The 20253-nt window shown below is 45.1% G+C and overlaps 1 protein-coding gene across 2 annotated transcripts in view; it reads left to right on the top strand.

The window, feature by feature from the left end:
* The first annotated feature begins 2895 nt into the window (after window positions 1-2895).
* SLC26A6 (solute carrier family 26 member 6) overlaps window positions 2896-20253 on the top strand; it is a 36554-nt gene continuing 19196 nt past the window's right edge. Inside the window, exons 1-7 of one of the 2 annotated variants that reach the window (XM_066596803.1) lie at window positions 2896-3030; window positions 13208-13347; window positions 16607-16746; window positions 18187-18297; window positions 18478-18647; window positions 19414-19578; window positions 19988-20140. In XM_066596803.1, coding sequence (XP_066452900.1) covers window positions 13223-13347; window positions 16607-16746; window positions 18187-18297; window positions 18478-18647; window positions 19414-19578; window positions 19988-20140 — 864 coding nt within the window. In that variant the 5' untranslated portion in view covers window positions 2896-3030; window positions 13208-13222. Of the gene's footprint in view, window positions 3031-11430; window positions 11624-13207; window positions 13348-16606; window positions 16747-18186; window positions 18298-18477; window positions 18648-19413; window positions 19579-19987; window positions 20141-20253 lie in introns of those variants that run through there. The other variant, XM_066596804.1, reaches the window with a different exon arrangement.

Here is a 20253-nt window from a genome sequence, read left to right as displayed (position 1 = left end):
ACCCAATAGCCACCCAGGAACACCCACTTTATGCAAATTTAGAGATGTATTGATCAGAACAATGCTGTGAAAAATGGGTGAGTCAAATCATTTTTTATGGTGTGCACACTGCAGCAAAACTGACATGATAACTGACAGTACAATTACTACAATACCAGGTGGTTGTTTTTCTTGCTGTACTGCTTTTATTTTTTCCTAAGGATATTTTAGTTTTTTTTAGATTTTTTTCTGCCCTCATTTTCTGACAGCCATAACTTTATTTTTCCATCAACATAGTTGTGCAAGGGCTCGATTTTTGCAGGACATCCTGTAGTTTCTATTAGTACTATTTTGGGGTACAAATGATCGCTTTTTATTATTTTTTTTCTTGGAGACAGGGTGGCCAAAAAAGCTGAATTCTGGCATTAATTTTTTTTTTCTAACGACGTTCACCGTGCGGAGTAAATAATGCGTTACTTTGATAGATTAGACTTTTACGGATACAGTGATACCAAATATGTTTTTGTTTTTTTGATTTTTTAATCTTATTACCTTTTATTTTTTTTAATGATTAATAAAACTTTTAACCAATTTTTACATGTGTTTTAGCCCCCATGGAGAACATGAACTTGGGATCGTTTGATCGCTCCTGCACTACGATGTAATACCAAACTATTATTTTATACTGGAATCAAGCCACGCGACAGGCATAGCTTGATAGGCAATCTATCATGGCAGCCCTGGGGTCTTTCAGAAGGCCCCCGGCTGCCATGGCACACTGCGATCTCATTGTGGAACCCCTGAGCATTGATTGGGGCATTGAAAGGCTTAACAGCTCCAAGCACACCAGTTGTGGGTGGGTGTCGGCTGTAAGGAACAGCTGTTGCCCGCATTGTATGGAGCAAGATCAATACCCCTCTTTTCGAACCTACAGGACGTAAATGTACACCCTGAGGGCTTATTTAGACGTGCATATATCAGACGGGTTTTCACGACCGGCTGATATACGCTGTCCCTCTCTGCAGGGGGAGGAAGCGGGCCGGGCCTGGGAGCAGTGCATTGAGCTCCCGCCCACTCTCCGCCCCTCACCACTATTTGCAATGGGATGGGCAGGGCGGAGCTAAGTTCAGTTCCTTCCCATTGCAAATAGTGGCAAAGAGGGGGCGGGATCTCAGTGCACTGCTCCCGTCCTGCCTCCACCCCCTGCAGAGAGGGACAGCGTATATCGGCCGGGCGTGAAAACCCGGGCCGATATCCACACGTCGGTATAAGCCCTGAAGCATTATGGGGTTGTCCATTTGTAAACTATTTATGCTTGATCCTCAAGTCAAGTCATCAATAGCAGATCATTGGGGTTTTGTCATCTAGCAGGCCACTTTTATAGACATGTTGTCCCTCTACTCCCGGCTGTGAAGCAAGGTCCTTGGTGGTGCATGGCTCCCGACATGTGTATTTCCTGATCCCAGCCCCTCTCCCATGCTCGTCGGCTTCACTGCTGCCCCTCTCCCATGCTCGTCGGCCTCCCTGCTGCTGCAGCTTTTTTCTCTGCTGGCTCTGTCATCCCACCTACGATGCTTGGATGTGGCCCGCTGTCGTCGGTGCAGCTCTTCATGCGAGGCAGCACAGTCAGCCAACGTTCAGCATATCTGTGTGCTGCAAACGTTGCAGCGGCTCTGGAAGCACAGTGACAGAAGCATGATGGTCAGACTTGCTGACCTGCATGGTGGAGCACATGGGGAGCGGCGGTGGGCTGCATTGTGGGGAGAAAATGGTCAGCGGTGGTGGCCTGCATTTGGGGGTGGACATGTTGAGCGATGCTGGGGTGCCTGAAGCTTTGGCGTCAAAGGCAGAAGCCAGAGCCAGCGGTCCATTGCAGCGCTACTGAGCAGCGCTGGGGACAGGCGCTGTAGCCGCCGTGCGCATCCTTATACCGCTGTAGGAGTAGGAGGGCAGGGAGCCCTTACAGCGCAAGGGGGGACAGTCACTCGTGGCCTCAGGGACCCCACTGAGGCAGGGTACATTCAGTGACAGGCAACGTCCGCGGCAGTGCTTCACAACAATGCATCCTAGCACGTTCCAGGACCTTGTTTTCTTGCACCAATCAGGAGCTGGGGGTGTGAAAGGGGCGTTTCTCCTGTTAAACCACTAGCTTCCGTGGCGTCAAGATACACTAATACCCAGTGTATTTGTGTGTGTATGTGCACAGCATTTTTGTACGTTGAGCGTTGCGTATTAGCAAACATAACTGCATTTTATTTTTCTTTTGTGCACATTTGTGTGTGCAAATATGCAGTGATGCTCTAAGCTATTGAAATGTCCAATAAGTTTCATGACTTCAAGATGTTATATTTCCCTGCATCAATGTGCAGGAAAGTAGAAAACGCTGTGTATTTTTTTTTTTTGCGCGACGGAATTGCGCATGCAAAATATGCGCTTGTGAACGAACCAATTGAAATAAATGAGTTGTTTCATTGAGCATTGCCCGTGCAAATTTGTGTGAATCCAGTCTTAAGGCTAATCATTCTAAGGGGGGCCGGGGAAATCACCATGACATCACATGAGCCAACTAAAGGGAATTCTTTAGATAGAAATAAATAACTAAACAAGGTAAAACCAGCTGATTCATATGGGGGTAGCGAAATGATAATGATAAATACATTCAGAGGAGCGTTTCTTTAAAAGGGGGTTGAAAGACTGTAATATGTAAAACCAGCAGCAACATCCATCATTCTAAAGTCTTCAAGAGCCATTGCCTGAAAAAGAAATGAGGCCAAAAGTAAATGTAAAAGTACAAAGTTTTGCAGCATTAGAGAACGAGGCCATCTTACTTGCCCATGCTAAAATGTACCAGCTGCTAGTGGGTTAAGTCAGCAGGGGGCGATGATGATGATGAGGTTGTATCCTGTGACGGTAAACAGGAAGACGTCCCCTGATTCCTACAGGCTCTCTTTGTGCGCTGGCATTTTCAGGGGACATGTGGGGTGACAGAAGCTTTCTGGTTCTGGGGGGCTGAGGATGATGACGAGTCGGAGTGCAGGAGATTAATGAGAGGTAAGGAAGCCCTGAGGCGCAGCACTGGCTGCAGGAGGATATTTAGGGATTACACAGCCGTCTAATCCCAATTATCTGACCATCCAAACACTAATGCTTCATACATAACTGTAGTGCGATGAAGGTTCACTTATATCTTACATAAATGCAGCATGCAACAGTGATTTTACAATAGAGGGATCTTAAATAGTACAGGTATGATACACATAGTGACATCACAGCACAAGGAAAAACACCCGCACGGTGATGTCACAGCACAGGGATAACATGCACACAGTGATGTCACAGCTCAAGGAAAACACCCGCGTACAATGACGTCACAGCTCAAGGAAAACATGCACACAGTGACGTCACAGCTCAAGGAAAACATGCACACAATGACGTCACAGCTCAAGGAAAACATGCACACAATGACGTCACAGCTCAAGGAAAACATGCACACAATGACGTCACAGCTCAAGGAAAACATGCACACAATGACGTCACAGCTCAAGGAAAACATGCACACAATGACATCACAGCGCAGGGATAACATGCACACAGTGACGTCACAGCACAGGGATAACATGCTCACAGTGACGTCACAGCTCAAGGAAACCATGCACACAGTGACGTCACAGCTCAAGGAAACCATGCACACAGTGACGTCACAGCTCAAGGAAATCATGCACACAGTGATGTCACAGCTCAAGGAAAACATGCACACAGTGACGTCACAGCTCAAGAAAAACATGCACACAGTGACACCACAGCACAGGGATAACATGCACACAGTGACGTCACAGCACAGGGATAACATGCACACAGTGACATCACAGCACAAGCAAAACATGTGCACTATGAGATCACAGCACAAGGAAAACACCTGCACAGTAACCTCACAGTACAGGGATAACATGCACACAGTGACGTCACAGCACAAAGTACTAGGCACGGTAATGTAACAGATTACAGATAGCACATTAATGTCGCAGCACATGCAGGGCCATTTTACTAGCTGAGTGGGCCCAGTACACCGGTATTAAAATGCCCTCCTCCCCCACCGTAGCCCATCTACAAACTTTTTTTCTGGCAAAAAACATAACACTCATTCTCACCTAACCCCACCCATCAGGCTTCCCTGCAGTCTCACTCACCTCCTGGTCCAGCAGTCATGTGCCCATAGAAGCCCATGATCGCTGTGGCCAATCACTGGCACTGGTGAATACCGACACCGATGATTGGCTGCAAATGATAACATGCTTGGACAGGTGAGTGAAGATTGGAGATACGCAATAGGAAAGTATAGCTTTTTACTAATTTTTAACCTTCTCAATCCTTTTCAACTGTATCCGCATCCTGAGGACTTGGAGTTGAAATTGGTGCCGCTGCTTGGGTGCCCAGTGCAGATACAAGGTTAGCCCTATGGTGAAAGTGGCCCTGAGCTGAGGAGTGACAAACACAACATCATAACACAAGCATAATGATCACCATGATGTCGTAGTACAAAGAATCAGGCTAGGGCTGCCCGGGACAGGCCACGCGCCAAAGATCACTGTGTAGCCCTCCTTGACGTCAATGTGGTCGCAGTGCAACACACAACTTGCCGCAACCCGATCAGCTGATGGACGGGTTTCGGAGCAGCGGACCCCCATCAATCAACGCTAGATAGGTCATCAGTGAAAAAAAAGGGCAAACAGCTCCTTGACTTTTTTGTCCTGGGACTGGGGGAGAGAATTGCGGCAGTAAAGTGGAGTACACAGTATTCACCAGAGATACAAGATGTTTTACACCCTTTTTACAAAAAGAGGTGTGGTTAAGAGGAGTCACCAAACACGCCGAATTGGTTAGAGATGTCGGCCATTTTTTGTTGCATAATATTGGTGTAAATGTTTGCCAGTCGTGAAGTTGTATAAAGGGAAAAGTGTCTAAGGGCTCGTTCACATCTGTGCTAAGCAGTTCTGGTTTCCTGCTGCATTATGAAAGCAAGAAAAACGGCACCTGCTGGCTGAATCTGTCTTATGACGGAGCTGAATGAGCTTCATTGACTATAATCGGCATTTTACGGGACGAAATAGCAGCGTGCAGCAATATTTTGTCTAGTATTTTTGCACAATTTAGCAACGAAGGTTTACAACGGAACCTCCAATGCTGCTGTGAACAGACCATAACACACCTCACCATGTGTGCCAAATGTATAACACCATTTTGCTACAATTGATGCAATTAGCACAATTTTTTTTGTGCCTATGAGTATTTTAACGTGAACGATTTTTCCATCCACTTTTCTGTCTGATGAAATCGAAGGGACATAAAGCATGTTATTTTAGGTGGTTATAAAAGACCCTCGCCCTAAAGGCAAAATCCAAACTTTCTGAGAGACCAAAGTTAAAAATATCACGGCCCACATGTGTTAGGTGCACTCCATCTTTTCCTATATAGGTACCTCCCACCTCCAGTGGTTTGTGACGCACTACGAGCCCCTATTAAGACACAAATTTTGCCATGGTCTTGTCAGCTTTTATTCTAGTCCGATTTATGGCCGATAAGAGATCATATTTCTCCATTTAAGGCGCTAAATTATCTTTCACCAAATAATTAAATTGCTTGAATGTAAATCCCAGAAACACACAAAATCTGTTTTCATATTTTTTATTACACGTTTTCATGGGGTAACTACGCAGATCATTGCCCCCCACATGAACTACCAATATATGAGGCTAGCCCCATCTCCTAATACGGTACTATCTTGAAATAACGGCTTTACCTGATCCCAAGTGAGGCCTCGCACTCCCAGCCAATGAATCTAAGCCTCTTTCTGCCAAGCCCCAAATACCTACCATATTGGCTCTCCTCTAAGCCCAATGAACATAAGAATGACCGAGGACCCAAATGACACATTTACCAGAAGCTGAAAGAACATAAGAAATAACAAAGAACACAGAGAGAAATAAACCACTCCCACATAACGCCTTTTATCACACTTGAACTAAATTAGGTCCTACATATAGCCTAAAACGGCTAGACGCCCACCTACCAATCCTCTGTACCACTCTTTAATCTAGACCAAAATGCGTGGCTTCAATGACTGCCCTGATCTGGAACAAATGCGAGCCATAGTCTGTTGGTGAAAGACCAAGGTCTCGTATGCACCGTTGAAAAATTGTAATAAACTGATACCTGGACAATGCCGTTCCATCTGTATGAATCAAAAAAGCCAATACTTTTTTTAGTCTACAACCCATAAATTCTTCAAAGCACCTGACCGGGCACATGAAACCTTCTCCCAACTTACTGAAACGTATAACTAAACCATTTTTACTGTGATCAGTCTTAGAGATAAACAAATTGATATGCAGACGCAGAACTCCATCCTTTAACGACACATCCTTCATCAAAATTCCTCCATGCGCCTTTGTTCTTGGGCTCACCAGCTCTCCCGCACAGGATACCCCATAGAATGCCCATGAAAAAAACAGTCAAAGTGCTAACAACCACTTGTCTGTCTGTCCGTGTGTGCTGTGTGAGTTACATGCAAAGCCTAACAGCACCTGTGATGAGGTCACCATCATGTGATCAGTTACCGGCTCTTAGCTCCGCCCCCTGATCACTTGCCGGTGATGTCATCACAGGGCCTTTTTCTACCTTGTGCACTGAATGAGGAATTATGGGCGGCCTACATCCTCCACAAACCCCTGCGGCCTCAGTTGCTATGGATACAGCAATACTCAATCTGGAGGTTTGTACCTGGTTGTGAGACAGCTGGACACCTGTGTGGAGACTCCAATAAGTAAGAGCTCACAAATTTACACATACATAGCTGGTGTGCTGACAGGACTTGTGATGACGTCACAGTCATGGGATCAGTCACATGGTCTCTGACCTGGATAAGGTATTATGGGCAGACTACATCCCCCACAAACCCCCGTGGCCTCAGTTGCTATGGATACAACAGTACTCAGTCTGCAAGTTTGTAGCTGGACACCTGAGTGGAGACTCCAATACATTACACCTCACAAATATACACATACATAGCTGTCGGTACATATTGACCAACAACACTAAAGCATAGACCCTTACCACTATCTTCACACCTCCTGAATGTGATATCACGTCATCTCAAGTGCTAATGCCTCCAACACCAGTTCAGCCTTCATCTAATCACAAACCATTGTCCAGTGTTGAAACATACCATCACTGCTGTGCAAACATGTCACCACAGAGGGTTCAACGCCGCCTTAAAGCTAATGCAGTTTACATGATAGTGACAAGCCACCAGCTAAAGTTTGTAAATCTTGTACAGCAGATATGCGAAACCTGCGAGCGAACATGTCTCCTCAGCGAGCAGCTGAAGTTCATAAATCACGTGCAGCTCGTATGCGAAAGCAATGTAGCAGAGCTCTGTGTGTGTGACGTCACCAGAAACACGGGTACTATAATTTCCAAATAATTACTCGCCCTGTATAAAGAACACTTGTATGCAGAATGTCAAAGTACCTCCAGCTGCGAAAAAAGAAGACCTAACAATTGAAAAGAAACTGGCGCCGTTTATCTAAAATTTTCGCACCCCTAGAAAAACCCCTTTACCGCTTGACGAACTATAAACAGTTGCATAACATCTACTTCTTGCAATTTAAATAAAAAGGACAATGTGGCTAAGTACTTATTTAAAACTGATGCTGAAATGTGTTCATCAAAGAGGGACGTAATAAAACAAAAAAATGCCGTCGACCCAATTCCAAAGACCTCCCTCCGCCAAACAGGAATCTTCCAAACTAAACCACTGTCTCCACACTCGGACATATGCCCCCCAAGTTGAGTGTGCCAATGAATGCTTTATCAAATCTAACAACCTCAATATACCACGTTCCGTAGATGTTCCAGAAGATGTGTCAGTTCCTGCTCCACTTCTGGTGCCAATTCTCTGAAACGTGCAAACTGTTGACGACATGACACATCAGCAATATGATTTTGTAAATGCAGAATGTGCACAGCTTTAAACAGAATGTTGCACTTCAGGCATGCCAATACTAACCGACGAAACAGGAAGACCAACGGTGGAGAACTGGCAGACTGTTGACCATTCCCACAACGAAACAGAACCACCTTGTTTGTGAAACAATTGCCCCAGATCTCTACTGCAACCAAGATTGGAAACAATTCAAAAAAGCATAAATTGCTAGTCAATCCTGCCTCATGCCACATTCTGGGCCATGTGCCCACACTCCAGCTCCCTTGAAAAAATGCCCCGTAGCCAAGAGAACCTGATGCATCCGTGAAAAGATGTAACTCTGTATTAGTCTTGTTGTATTCTGATAAAAATGCGTCCCACATCCTAAGATCCTCCCTATGTGCTTTAGTTGACCTGATGAAACGCTGAGGGTGTCTAATGCCCACTGTAGCTAAATGTCTGCAAAAAACGCGCCCCATAGGCATGATTCTGCAAGCAAAGTTTAATTTGCCGACCAAAGATTGTAGGAGCCGTAAGGTGATCTTAGTCTTGACCAAAGCCTCCTGAACCGTAACTTGCAAGTGCTGCAATTTAGCTTCTGGCAAATGACACTCCATTCTCTGCGAATCAATTTCGATACGCAGAAAACATAGCGTAGTATTAGACCCTTCAGTCTTGTGTACTGCTAAAGGCACGCGAAAATCACCGAAAACCTCCGCAAGCATTTGTAGTAAAATCACACCGGTTTGCCATCTCGCCAGTCCGACACAGTTATCTGTATAATGGAGGACTCCCTTTACACCAGATTTTTCTTTTTTAACCCACTCCAAAAATGTACTAAAATTCTCGAAATAGGTGTAAGAAATGGGGAGACAGCGGTCAATGTAAAACAAATCGTCAAACGCGCATCCTAACGGGTGCATAGAGTTCAGGGGAACAGGTAAAGGCCGATACAATATCAGCCTTCGCCATTAACGCTCCTTCACCTGCTGCCCACATTAAACGCACCGCCGCCTCAAAACACATTTAGGATACTGACGTCAGACACATCAATATCGTCGTTTACCGAACCACCCTTCGCAAATGATAAATGAATTAGACAAAACTTTCCTTTTTTCAAGTAGAAATTAAAAGAAAAAATCCTGTGCTCCAGGTGGGTATATAAGAAGAGAAATGAGAGGCCAATATTGAAATTAAGTTTAATATGTTCTATATTTGTGCGCCATACACACTAAAATAGAACATGCTGCATATTTGTGCGCAAACGAAATGTGCGTGCAAGATACGCTTATGTGAACAAATCCATTGAAATGAATGGGCTCTTTTCATTGCGTATTACGCGTGCAAATATGTCCGTGTGAATAAGCCCATAGGCCTCCCTCACACAGGCGTTGGGCAAAGCGCCACAATATCAATCGCAGTGCATTGTCGTAATTTTACTTTCGTCTGCAGCTCCCTGCAGCCAACAGCGGAGTTTAGTATACCTCATCATTGATGAGGTGTGCTAAGCATCAAAAATAAAACAGACCCCCCTTGAAAATTGCGGTGCTTTCCACAATGTATTACATATGGACACCATTACATACAAAAGTATAGGGCTGCGATCTTTTTCTCTCACGTACCTACTCAGTGTTTACATGCTAATGTAAGTGGATCAATGAAAGCCTATTTACTTTCATTGCCTCCATTCACCGTGTGTCACGCGGCCATGATATGTGGCGAAATCACGGCCGTGTAAGTGAGCCCTTACAAAAAATATACGGAGAAGAAATATATACCGCAACACTTTTTTAGAGGTCAGGAGACCTACTTTATCAAGCATATGCTTCCATATCCCGGAACAATAGGGTGCAGTTATATGGGCAAGTGCGCCAATAGCGGAGAAAATCATGCTGCAGAACTTGAAAGCTGCAGCATGCGCAATTTGTTGCAGAAATGACAGTTTTTTTCGGCCTTACGCATATACGCTCCTATTGTAGCTGCGTCCAAAAATCGTGACAATCTGAAGCATTAGATGTATTTATTCAGATGAACAATGTTTGGAAGCGTAAAAAAAAATCGCGCCAGCAAAAATAGCCCACCGGCGACTGAAAACGGCAATTGATTTTATATGCCACCTGAAAATATAGGTCTTGCCCTATCTTTTGCCAAGATACACTAGAGGCTCCCATAGACTTCTACGAGAGTTTAGCTCCGTCCAACGCTCGGAAACCAAGACAGCTGGCTCTATTTAAGCATTATTAGTCATTCCAAGGACTTCTGCAGACAAAGAGATTTCTACACTGCAGCGTATTTTTTCGCCAAAATTCCGCAGCCACGCGTGTGAATGGGCAAGAAAACGTGACTAAAGCTCGGCTATTGATTGTGGCTATTCTTCATGCGATTTTTAGCCGTGATTGGCTGAGCGTAAAAACGCATAAAGTCGTGTGAAGGAGGCCTTGTAATATAATGCGTGAAAAAAGCTGTCACACTGCACCAAAATCCGGCACAAATTTTCTCTGCATAGTGTGAAACCTTAAAACAGTATTAACCAATCCCCCCCCCCCCGGACTCTCCCGGGCGCTAATCTCTGCACCGCGACCACCCAGTTTACATTTTTTTCGTACCCGATGTCTGATTGAGCAGGAGAAAGAAATTGGAGATACACAGCAAAGGAAACTGGTGTTTCAGGTTCTGTGACCCTCCAGCTGCTGTAAAACTGCAACTCCCAGCATGCCTTGCCAGCGGGGTGTTGTTGGATAACAAAAGCTATCAGTCGCGGGCCGCACACGACTTCGTCTAGCAGGCGCCTTACCCTTGGTTAACCTTTACTTGTGTAAAGCCGGCTTCACACGGGCGGATTTGCAATACTCAGAAAATAGGAGCCATTGGTTTCAATGGGTTTATCCAATGCGCTTATTTTGCGTGTGCAATTCCGTCGCACAGAAAAATATGCAGCATTTTCTATTGTCCTGTGCATTTGCGCAGGTAAGTAGATCATATGGTATTAATTAGGCTAATTAGCCATGCCAATTGCAGGGAGCTGCGGGCAAAAGTGAAAGTAAAACCGTGGCACGTTGCCCAATACCTGTGTGAGGGAGGCCTAAGGGCTTATTCATACGGACATATTTGCACGCGTAATACGCAATGAAAAGAGCCCATTAATTTCCATAGATTCGTTGACATGAGCGTATCTTCAACGCACATTTCGTTTGTGCAAACTTATGCAGCATTTTCTATTTTGGTGTGCATTGCGAAAATACTGTAAGATATGCACACAAATACGTAGCACAAATGTGCGCATGAATACGCTTGTGCCCGTGTGAAGCCGTCCTTAGGCCCAGAGCTCAGGCTGCCAGAAGAGTGCAGCCTCGCGTCTATCGCTGGCAGCAATCAGCAGTCGCCAGTAGTTGTTTTACTTGGATTGGCTGCAGCTCACTAGTTTGGCTGTTCACAGATAGAAGTGCCTTATGTATAATTAACCCGTCACACCCTCAAGACGTTCACAAGGTCCCGTGAAGGAAAGTGCTGACTGCTCCTTAAGGCCTGCAGCAAGTTCTACTTGTGCTTTATGAATCATCCATTAGACCTGAGTGATCTGTGCCGGAACAAAGTCCTTGTAAATACGAGGAGAGAACGGCGTGCGACAGGAACAATCTCTAGACGGCACGGGTTTCCATATAGGTAGGACTGTGATGCCCCATGTAATCCATAAGATATCACATCTGTACCATTAGGCTACATGCACCCGGCCGCTGCAGGCCTGTATTGTATGGTGGTATAATAACCTGCTATGAATATATACTGTGTAGAGATGAGCGAACGTACTCGTTAGGGGCGATTTTGCAATCGAGCATCGCTTTTTTTCGAGTAACTGACTACTCAGGTGAAAAGATTTGGGGGTGGCGTGGTGGAGCGGGGGGTAGCAGAGGGGAACAGGGGGGAGCTCTCTCTCCCTCTGTTCCCCCCCCCACCCCCACACACACACACACACTCACTCCCCTCTGCACCCCCCCCCCCCCCGCTCACCCCTGGCGCCCCCCTGAATCTTTTCACCCGAGTAGTCAGTTACTCGAAAAAAGCGATGCTCGATTGCAAAATCGCCCTTAACGAGTACGTTCGCTCATCTCTAATACTGTGCCTATGATGGCATCTGGGGCCCACTGAGCATGGAGGGTGGGGTGCATATATGAGTGGGGTTTCTCTATTTCTCGTTCTTTGAAGTCATATTTAAAGGGGCTTTCCAGACTGTGATGGATATCAGTGGTGGGATACATTGAAATCAATGGAAGCTGCGCCTGCAATTACAAGCGCCAGCCACTATAACGAGAGCGGAGCAATGTATCCCAGCACTGACAGCAGACACTTTCTGGAAAACCCCTTTAAGACGTGGCTTGAACTGACCATGACACTTCCTGTTCCACCACCTGGCGCCTTTCTGTGACGCATGCGTTGTGATGATGTCCTTGCGCGTTATTCTGCCCAGTCCTTGCCAGTTTATTATATTATTACCTGTGCACTGTGGGGTCTTCTAAGGCTCCATTCATACAGGCAAGCGCAATATCGAACTGGAAAACTCATCCCAATATCGCGCATGCCAACGTGTTATATTTTTCTTTTTTTTTTTTTTTCACAGCGAAGCATTTTTGATTAAACACATCGCTTAAGTGAAATTGTCTTCCTTCGACACGTGTTTGCATCACAGCTGTTTCCCATTGGGGAGCCTTGCATTGCACTCGCTTGCGCCACATTTTTGCCTCAAATTCGCATTGCCAAACTTGACAAGATAGTGACTGTTTTTGATTGTCTTCAATGGAGGGGGGGGGGGGGATCGCACTTGCATGCACATTGTTTGACTTATGAGTTCCATGCAATCTTTCAAGGTCCCATTGAAAATAATAGGCAAGGTGTTTAGGGAGAAAGCCCAAAGCTAGAACATGCTACAGCAGGATGGTGGCAGGAGAAGTAGTCATGGCAGAGTGCACACTGAGGTCCCGGGGACTGCAGTAACACCCACAGTGCAACGTCCGATGCATGCAGACTGAGCAGTGAGCACCAAAATGGAGCCGTGATCCCAGTACCCGGCTGCAGGAAGCCAATGAGCCCACAGTGTACCAGAGGGTCTTCCCGGGACCCTCCGATCTAAAAGAGACTCTTTCGCCTCCAGAACTCTTGGGCCACATAAAATGACGTGGCGGCCACATTAGGCCTGTTTGACACGTGGTGTAGGCAGTAGATAATGAGGCTCTGTTTTTCACGTTTTTACAGTGACTGCTATAAGAAATGGCTGAACCTCCCGGTGATCTACGGAAGAACCCTATTTTTACTGAGGCTGAACTGGACGAAATAGCCCCGAGGTCTCGAGATTCCAAACTGCATCTTTCAAGCAGACTGAGAAGTAAGTTTAGGTGAGTAAATAACTAATACGCATGAAACGTGAGCTGGGTGTAATGGTATAATCAGGCAGCTGGAAATGGGATCTAAAAGGGGTTCTCCAAGGTTTCTATTTGTACTTTAACAGCCCCCATGCTGTTTACAAAATTTTTTAGTTCTTTTCTGCACCTACCCCCCATTGGCGAGATTCTTTGTTCTGGAATTTCATCATGTGACTTGTCACAATGCCGCCAGCTCTTGGTGCAGTGATGTCCTGTATACAGTACACTGGCTAGGAGCTTATACTACTATATACTGTACACAGGATGCCACTGACCTCTCTGGGACAGATACCTAGTTGCAGCAGTGGCTGCAGCAGTCATGTGAGTATACAAATCAGCCAATATTAACAGCATAAGGCCTCATGTCCACTAGAAAAATACAATCCGTGCAGAATCTGCCGCGGATTCTGCACGGATTTGCCTTAAATGATATTTTTTTGCATGCAGATATCCACACACATTGCTATCAATGTGATAGGAATGTTGCCGATCCGCACGAAATCCGCAGCAAAATGGAGCATGCCGCGTTTTTTCGCCCGCGCGTGAAAAACGCAATTCTTTTAAAATGCCATCCGCGGGTGCAAAAATCAATTTAATGGACCGCGGATGGCCAATGATTCCTTATGGGCAAAATCCGCTGCGGATTCCATTTAGCTAGTGGACATGAGGCCTAAGTGCATTCTGTGTTATTGTTTGTTTTTTTGTTGTTTTTTTTTTTTAAATTTAACTAAGTCTCTCCCACTCCTGCCAATGTTTAAAATAAATCAAAAGACCCCTTTCCCCATTATTGCTCCATGTACAGTTGCTTTATGGAGGTTTGGCGTTTGTATGGAGCAGCATTTGAGGGTCGATCACACTCCATGACAGCCAACATCCGCCTGCAATAGCTGCGATCAGCGCTCACGCTGAATTCGGCTGTTAATCCTTTAGCTCGATGAGATCGCAGGGTAATGCCCTGTTGCCATGGCAGATTGCCTATGGCATTGATGTCAAACCTTTTAGAGCCTGAGTGCCCAAACTGCAACCCAAAACCCACTTATTTATCACAAAGTGCCAACACGTCAGGGGCGGGGCTTATCACGATGTATGATTTTTTTTAAACATTTTTTTTACCTCCGTCATTCAAAAAGGACAGGGCTGTTTCAAAATAGACAGGGTGCAGATTTTGACTGCTGTTTATGTAACTTTAAAACAAGTAAAACTTTACTTGTGACTTTAAAACATGGTACAACAAACTTCAGTAGACAGACTAGTTAGTATTATTCAAACAACTTGACATGAAAGTCAATGGCCACAGAATTGCAGTAATGAACACCCCACTCTCATAGACTCAGCACGCGAGGGTGTCAGTTAAAGGTGTATCACTATACGGTGATCCAGACTTTAGACGGCCGCATAGGAATCATAGACAGACTTAAAATTATCTTCAGAGGTTTGGTAAACTTCTGCACTTATCTTGTTTGAGGAATAGGCACAGTCACTAGAAGAGGTAGTTACTTACAATGGCTCTCTGGCAATAGGACTTTTGGGGAAAGACGCTCAGGCTCACTCACTCCCATTCTCAGTCCTCTCCTAAAGATGCAGTCTTTCCTTCTCCTCCACCTTCAGCAACACAAGGGCTGTTGGGGCCCTGATGCGCCTCTGTGGTAGCAAACCCTCAGATGGTAGATGGGTGTTCCTCCGCAGACGCGATGGATCTCCAACCCCTTCTAGAACCCAATCAATCATATTTATAGATTCATCCGTACCACGTCACATGACACAAAAAAATAGATACATTCAACATGCAGCAAAGCTCGCAGGCAATGATGCAATGATTTTAAGAAAGTTAACCCTTCAGACGCTGAAGCTGTGCAACACACATACAGAGAATAGACATGACAGATTTGCACAGTGCATCCACATAGGACAGACATTTATGACAATATGGAAGGGTCCAGAAATGCTGCAGAGTTTGCTACAAAATTTTTCCGCTGAGGACATTCTGCAGCATTTCTGCCATCTGTAAACATACCACAGCAGCAATAGTGACTCCCCACAGTGGCCTCAGTAGTAATAGTGACCCCCTCAGTAGTAATAACCCCCACAGCGGCCTCAGCAGTAATAGTGACCCCCACAATGGCCTCAGCTATATAGTAATAGCGCCCTCCTGAGATCCATATACTTACCCCCTCCTCCTCGTTGAAGCTCCTCTGCCCGCTGCTGCTGGCGCTGATCCCAAGTGCACAATGTGACATCAGTGTGTGTGTCCAGACGCTTCCTCCCTTTTGCTCTGGCAGAACCAAGGAGGAGATGTCAGGGGAGGTGGGAGTGTGCACCTGGGATCAGCGCCGCTGAGTGAATACTGGCAGAAGAGCTGCGGCACCCCGCCCGGTATTCACTACCGTGGTCAGCAGCCACCAGCGCGCGTGCCAGCAGGGAGGGCTCTGCGTGCTGCCTCTGGCAAGCATGCCATAGGTTCGCCACCACTGACCTATGGCATAGCTTGTCAGACTGCCTGTGCAGCGAGCTGGAGTCGACAGATGTACCTCGAGTGGTTTGTTCTAATTCAGGCCTAGTCATGGTGGTGGCTACTCGGTGTGGAACAAAGGCCCATGCAATAAACGGATCACACAAGGGTGGCTGGAGCCACAGCAGTAAAAACTGAGGTAAAATGCTTATTCTTTTTTATTTTGCCTCCCAAAAAATGCAATAAAAGTGATCAAAAAGCTGTATGTACCTCAAAATGGTACCAATAAAAACTATAGCTTGCCTCGCAAAAAGTAACCCCCCCCCCCCCCAAAAAAAAAATAAATAAATAAATCTATGGCAGAATGTGTGTTTTCTCTCCCTGCTATCATACAAAAAATAATAAAAGTTTTACAATATAGTCAATGTACCCAAAAATGGCACCAATAAAAACTACAGTCTGCCATGCAAAAAACAAGCCCTTATACGCCCGCGTCGACGAAAGAATAAAAAAGGTATGGATCTTGAAAAATGGAGATAAAAAATCGTTGTGTCCTTATGCCGAAAATAGGTCATGTCCTTAAGGAGTTAAAATTCCCCCCTCACCACCATCCACCACCCCAAAAAAAGTATTTCTTCCATAAACCCAAAATTGGTTGTGTCACGAAGTCGTTAAGGATTTGGCAGAGAATACATGGTATACACAGCTCCCGTGTGCGGTGCGTGTTCCTCCATAATAATCATACATGTGCATATTAATGAGATGAATATATTTGTGTTCTAGATGTTCTGGGACATTTGCAAAATTGTTACTACTGAAGTTCATCCCGATCCTTAACTGGCTGCCACGTTACCCGGTCAGAGAATGGCTCATCGGGGACATCGTTTCTGGGCTCAGTGTTGGTATCATTCAACTCCCACAAGGTAAGACAGGGCCCCGGTCTTGTACAGACCAGCAGTGATGCTGTTGCCCATAGCAACCTAATTATGAATACTTGCAAGAAACAGAGCTACTGTTTTGGTTGGGCTTTGTCTGGCATTGCAGCTGAAATACCGGACACAACCTATTGACATAAGTGGTGCTGTTTCTGAGATCGTCTGACCCTTCATATTTTTTTTCTCAGCCAAGAAACCCCTATTTCACACAAAAAATAGAACCTTTTCTATCTTTCTGTGTATTTACGCACCAAAGCTCCCAGTAGAAATCAATGGAGGCTGTTCAAATGCGCGTGCAATACGTGTCTTTTTTTACATTTTTCGGAACGAATCGTCCATTTCAATGGGAAAGACTTCCAATCCTCTATTGCGTAAAAGGATGGAAATTTTTGCCTGATATCGTGCTCGCCCATGTGTAGGCAGCCAAAGGGACCTCACATGACTGGTGCATCGCATGAATGCAGGCGGCGACGATCAGTTGCAGTTCTGATGTATGCAGCGCAGTTCTGGTGTATTTTCTCGCCTGTGTGAAGGCAGCCTGAGTGTACGATGACACGTCAGGAACAAAATCCATATGTGGGTGTTGATGAGGATTTTCACTATAAAATGCATTCCACATTGAAAATCCACAACGCTTCCAAAACAAGTAGAGCAAGCTGCGGATTTCCAAAATCGCTCATGCTCTGTCTTCTCTGATCTCTCTCTCCCTCTCCCCCCCCCCCCCCACTCCCCCCTGCTAATGGCCGCAACTCACCTATCACCCGCGTCGGCACCCGAACCTTTGCTCCCGAGCAGGGTGTTACTCGCTAAGGACAATGCTCGATCGAGCAATTGTCCTTAGCGAGTATGCTCGCTCATCTCTATTGATGACCTATTCTTGGTCATCAATAGTAAAAGTCCAGACAACCCTTTAATGGCTGGAAGTATTAGCTCTGTGTATCCTAACATATCTCACTGACTGTAATACAGTTCATCAGGTTTACGTTTTTTTTCCCCATTGGCTAGAATAGTACAGCAAGTTGCGCTATTCCACCCAGCAAGAAATGGAGAAATATATAACCAAACTAATGCCATCAGAAAAATCTCATATACAGACCCCAGGAAAGACCCCATAGAGGTCACATGTCTGAGCCTTTAAATAAATACAGGTGTCAGACCAGACCCTCTAATTAAATTTAGACCCCAAACCAGACCGCAACATACAGACTCCAGATATTCACTTATCCTCCTTCCTATCTGATTCGGCACCAGAACAATGCAACAGTGCCCAATTGTAAAGAAACGTGGAAAGTTTCGCACGCAGCACTAGAAAGACTTAGCAATTCTTTAGGGAGGTCTTCCCTCTTCCAGGAACCTCCTGGACATTCAGACAAGTTGGCAAGTATCGATTACTTTTGATTTTGATGTTATCGGTGTATTTCTCTCTAGGTCTGGCCTATGCTCTTTTGGCCGGCGTTCCTCCAGTGTTTGGCCTATATTCATCGTTCTATCCGGTTATCCTTTACACCATATTCGGAACGTCACGGCACATCTCTGCAGGTAACCAATGTATAATACGCTGTATGTACCTTTAGGTGGGCTATCCTTTTATTTTGTTGGGCTTTGAGTGTATATATAGAAAAATCATATATGTACTAGGATAGATATATACACAAATGAGCTTAGGAATGAAATGGGAACGTCTATTATAAGACACGCATGTCTCTTCTTCTACAATAGGAACATTCGCGGTGATCTCTGTGATGGTCGGAAGTGTGACTGAGTCCTTGGCACCATCTGATAATTTTATGATACCAGTGAACGAATCAATGATTGTTGACACAGTTGCCAGAGATGCCGCCAGGGTTCAGGTGGCATCAGCCTTAACATTATTGGTTGGCATCTTTCAGGTAAGATTTGTAGTAGCTAAACAAATGCAGTTAAGGCCTCACTGTATATCTTTTCCATTGTGGGAGAGATGCTATATGCATTTAGTGCATAATTTCCTAATGGGACCAGCGCTCCACCATGATGTACTGGGAAAGATACAGTACAGAAGCAATGAAATCCTGGCACTCGCTTGTAAAGTTCTGTGCTGTTGATATAGGTTTTGAATGGGCTGAACCCTGTCTTGTTATGCTATACATTTATGCACAATAAAAAATGATAAAAAAGGAACTAGTGAGTTTCGGGATTTCATTGCTTTGCTTCGTACATTTAGAGCAGAACTATTCTAATACTGCCCCTTATGGACAAGAATATAACTATTATATTCTTGTCCATAGGGGGCAGTATTATAACTACTGTAATACTGACCCCCTATGGACAAGAATATAATAGTCTAATGCTGCCCCCTGTGGACCAGAAGATAACTGCAGAACAGTTTAAAGATAATTAGAGAGAAGCGGACGTGCTCGTTTAGGACAATTACACGATTGAGCATCTCTTTTTTTTCGAGTAACTGCCTACTCGGGCGAAAAGATCCGGAGGGTGTCTGGGTGGAGCGGGGGGTAGCAGGGGAGAACAGGAGGGAGCTGTCGTCGCCCCACTGCAACCCCTCGCTCACACCTGGCGCCCCCCGAATCTTTTCGCCCGATTAGGCAGTTGCTCAATCGAGTAATTGTCCTAAACGAGCACGTTCGCTCATCTCTAAATATAATGTTTCATTCTTTGCAGATCTTGTTGGGACTGGTGCAGTTTGGCTTTGTAGTAACCTACCTCTCTGAGCCCCTGATTCGGGGTTATACCAGTGCAGCTGCCATCCATGTGACTATTTCTCAGCTAAAAAGCATCCTGGGAGTGTCGATAAGTCAGCGGAGCCATCCTCTGTCTCTGATCTACGTGAGTGTACATAGAATTAGACCTACAACTCGTTTAATTGAAATGTAAAGGAATTGCCTATGGAAACCACATTGCTTCTTTCATTATTCAACCTGCCTTCGAAGAATGACAGCTGTAATTAGTTTTTTCTCTTTTTTTACAAAGTAACCCTTAAAATATCTGTCTATTTTAAATTGTACACAAGCCATAGATAACTCCAAACCACAAAATTGTTCCAAGGTACAAAGTAGGTCATTACAATTTTGTAACACGTGTGACTGATAGTTTTAGTTGGTCCAGACAATGGGGGATTTAATAATGCCGGTGGGCCAGGTTTCTAACATCAATAGGCTGCAAACTTGTGTGCAAGCTGTCTGACAAAATGCATTTATTATACTAACCTTCGGTAACTATTTATTTCCTCCCTTAGGCCTTTGTGAATCTCTGCTCCAAGCTCCCACAAACCAATGTTGCTTCCTTGCTCATTGGAATCATCGCCATCGTTGTCATGCTCGCAGTGAAATTTCTGAATGAGAAGTACAACTCAAAAATCCGGATGCCAATACCTATAGAGCTGATCACAGTGAGTATAACTGATCTACTATACATTATTGCACTCCATTCACACGCAGAGCAGTATTCAGAGTGCTGTGGGCTGCCAGGTGCAATCAATCAGCACTACACCCCTCACAGTTT

This window comes from Eleutherodactylus coqui, chromosome 3 (genome assembly GCF_035609145.1).
Source record: "Eleutherodactylus coqui strain aEleCoq1 chromosome 3, aEleCoq1.hap1, whole genome shotgun sequence".
Taxonomy (NCBI): Eukaryota; Metazoa; Chordata; class Amphibia; order Anura; family Eleutherodactylidae; genus Eleutherodactylus; species Eleutherodactylus coqui.
This window is presented reverse-complemented; position numbering and strand designations above follow the sequence as displayed.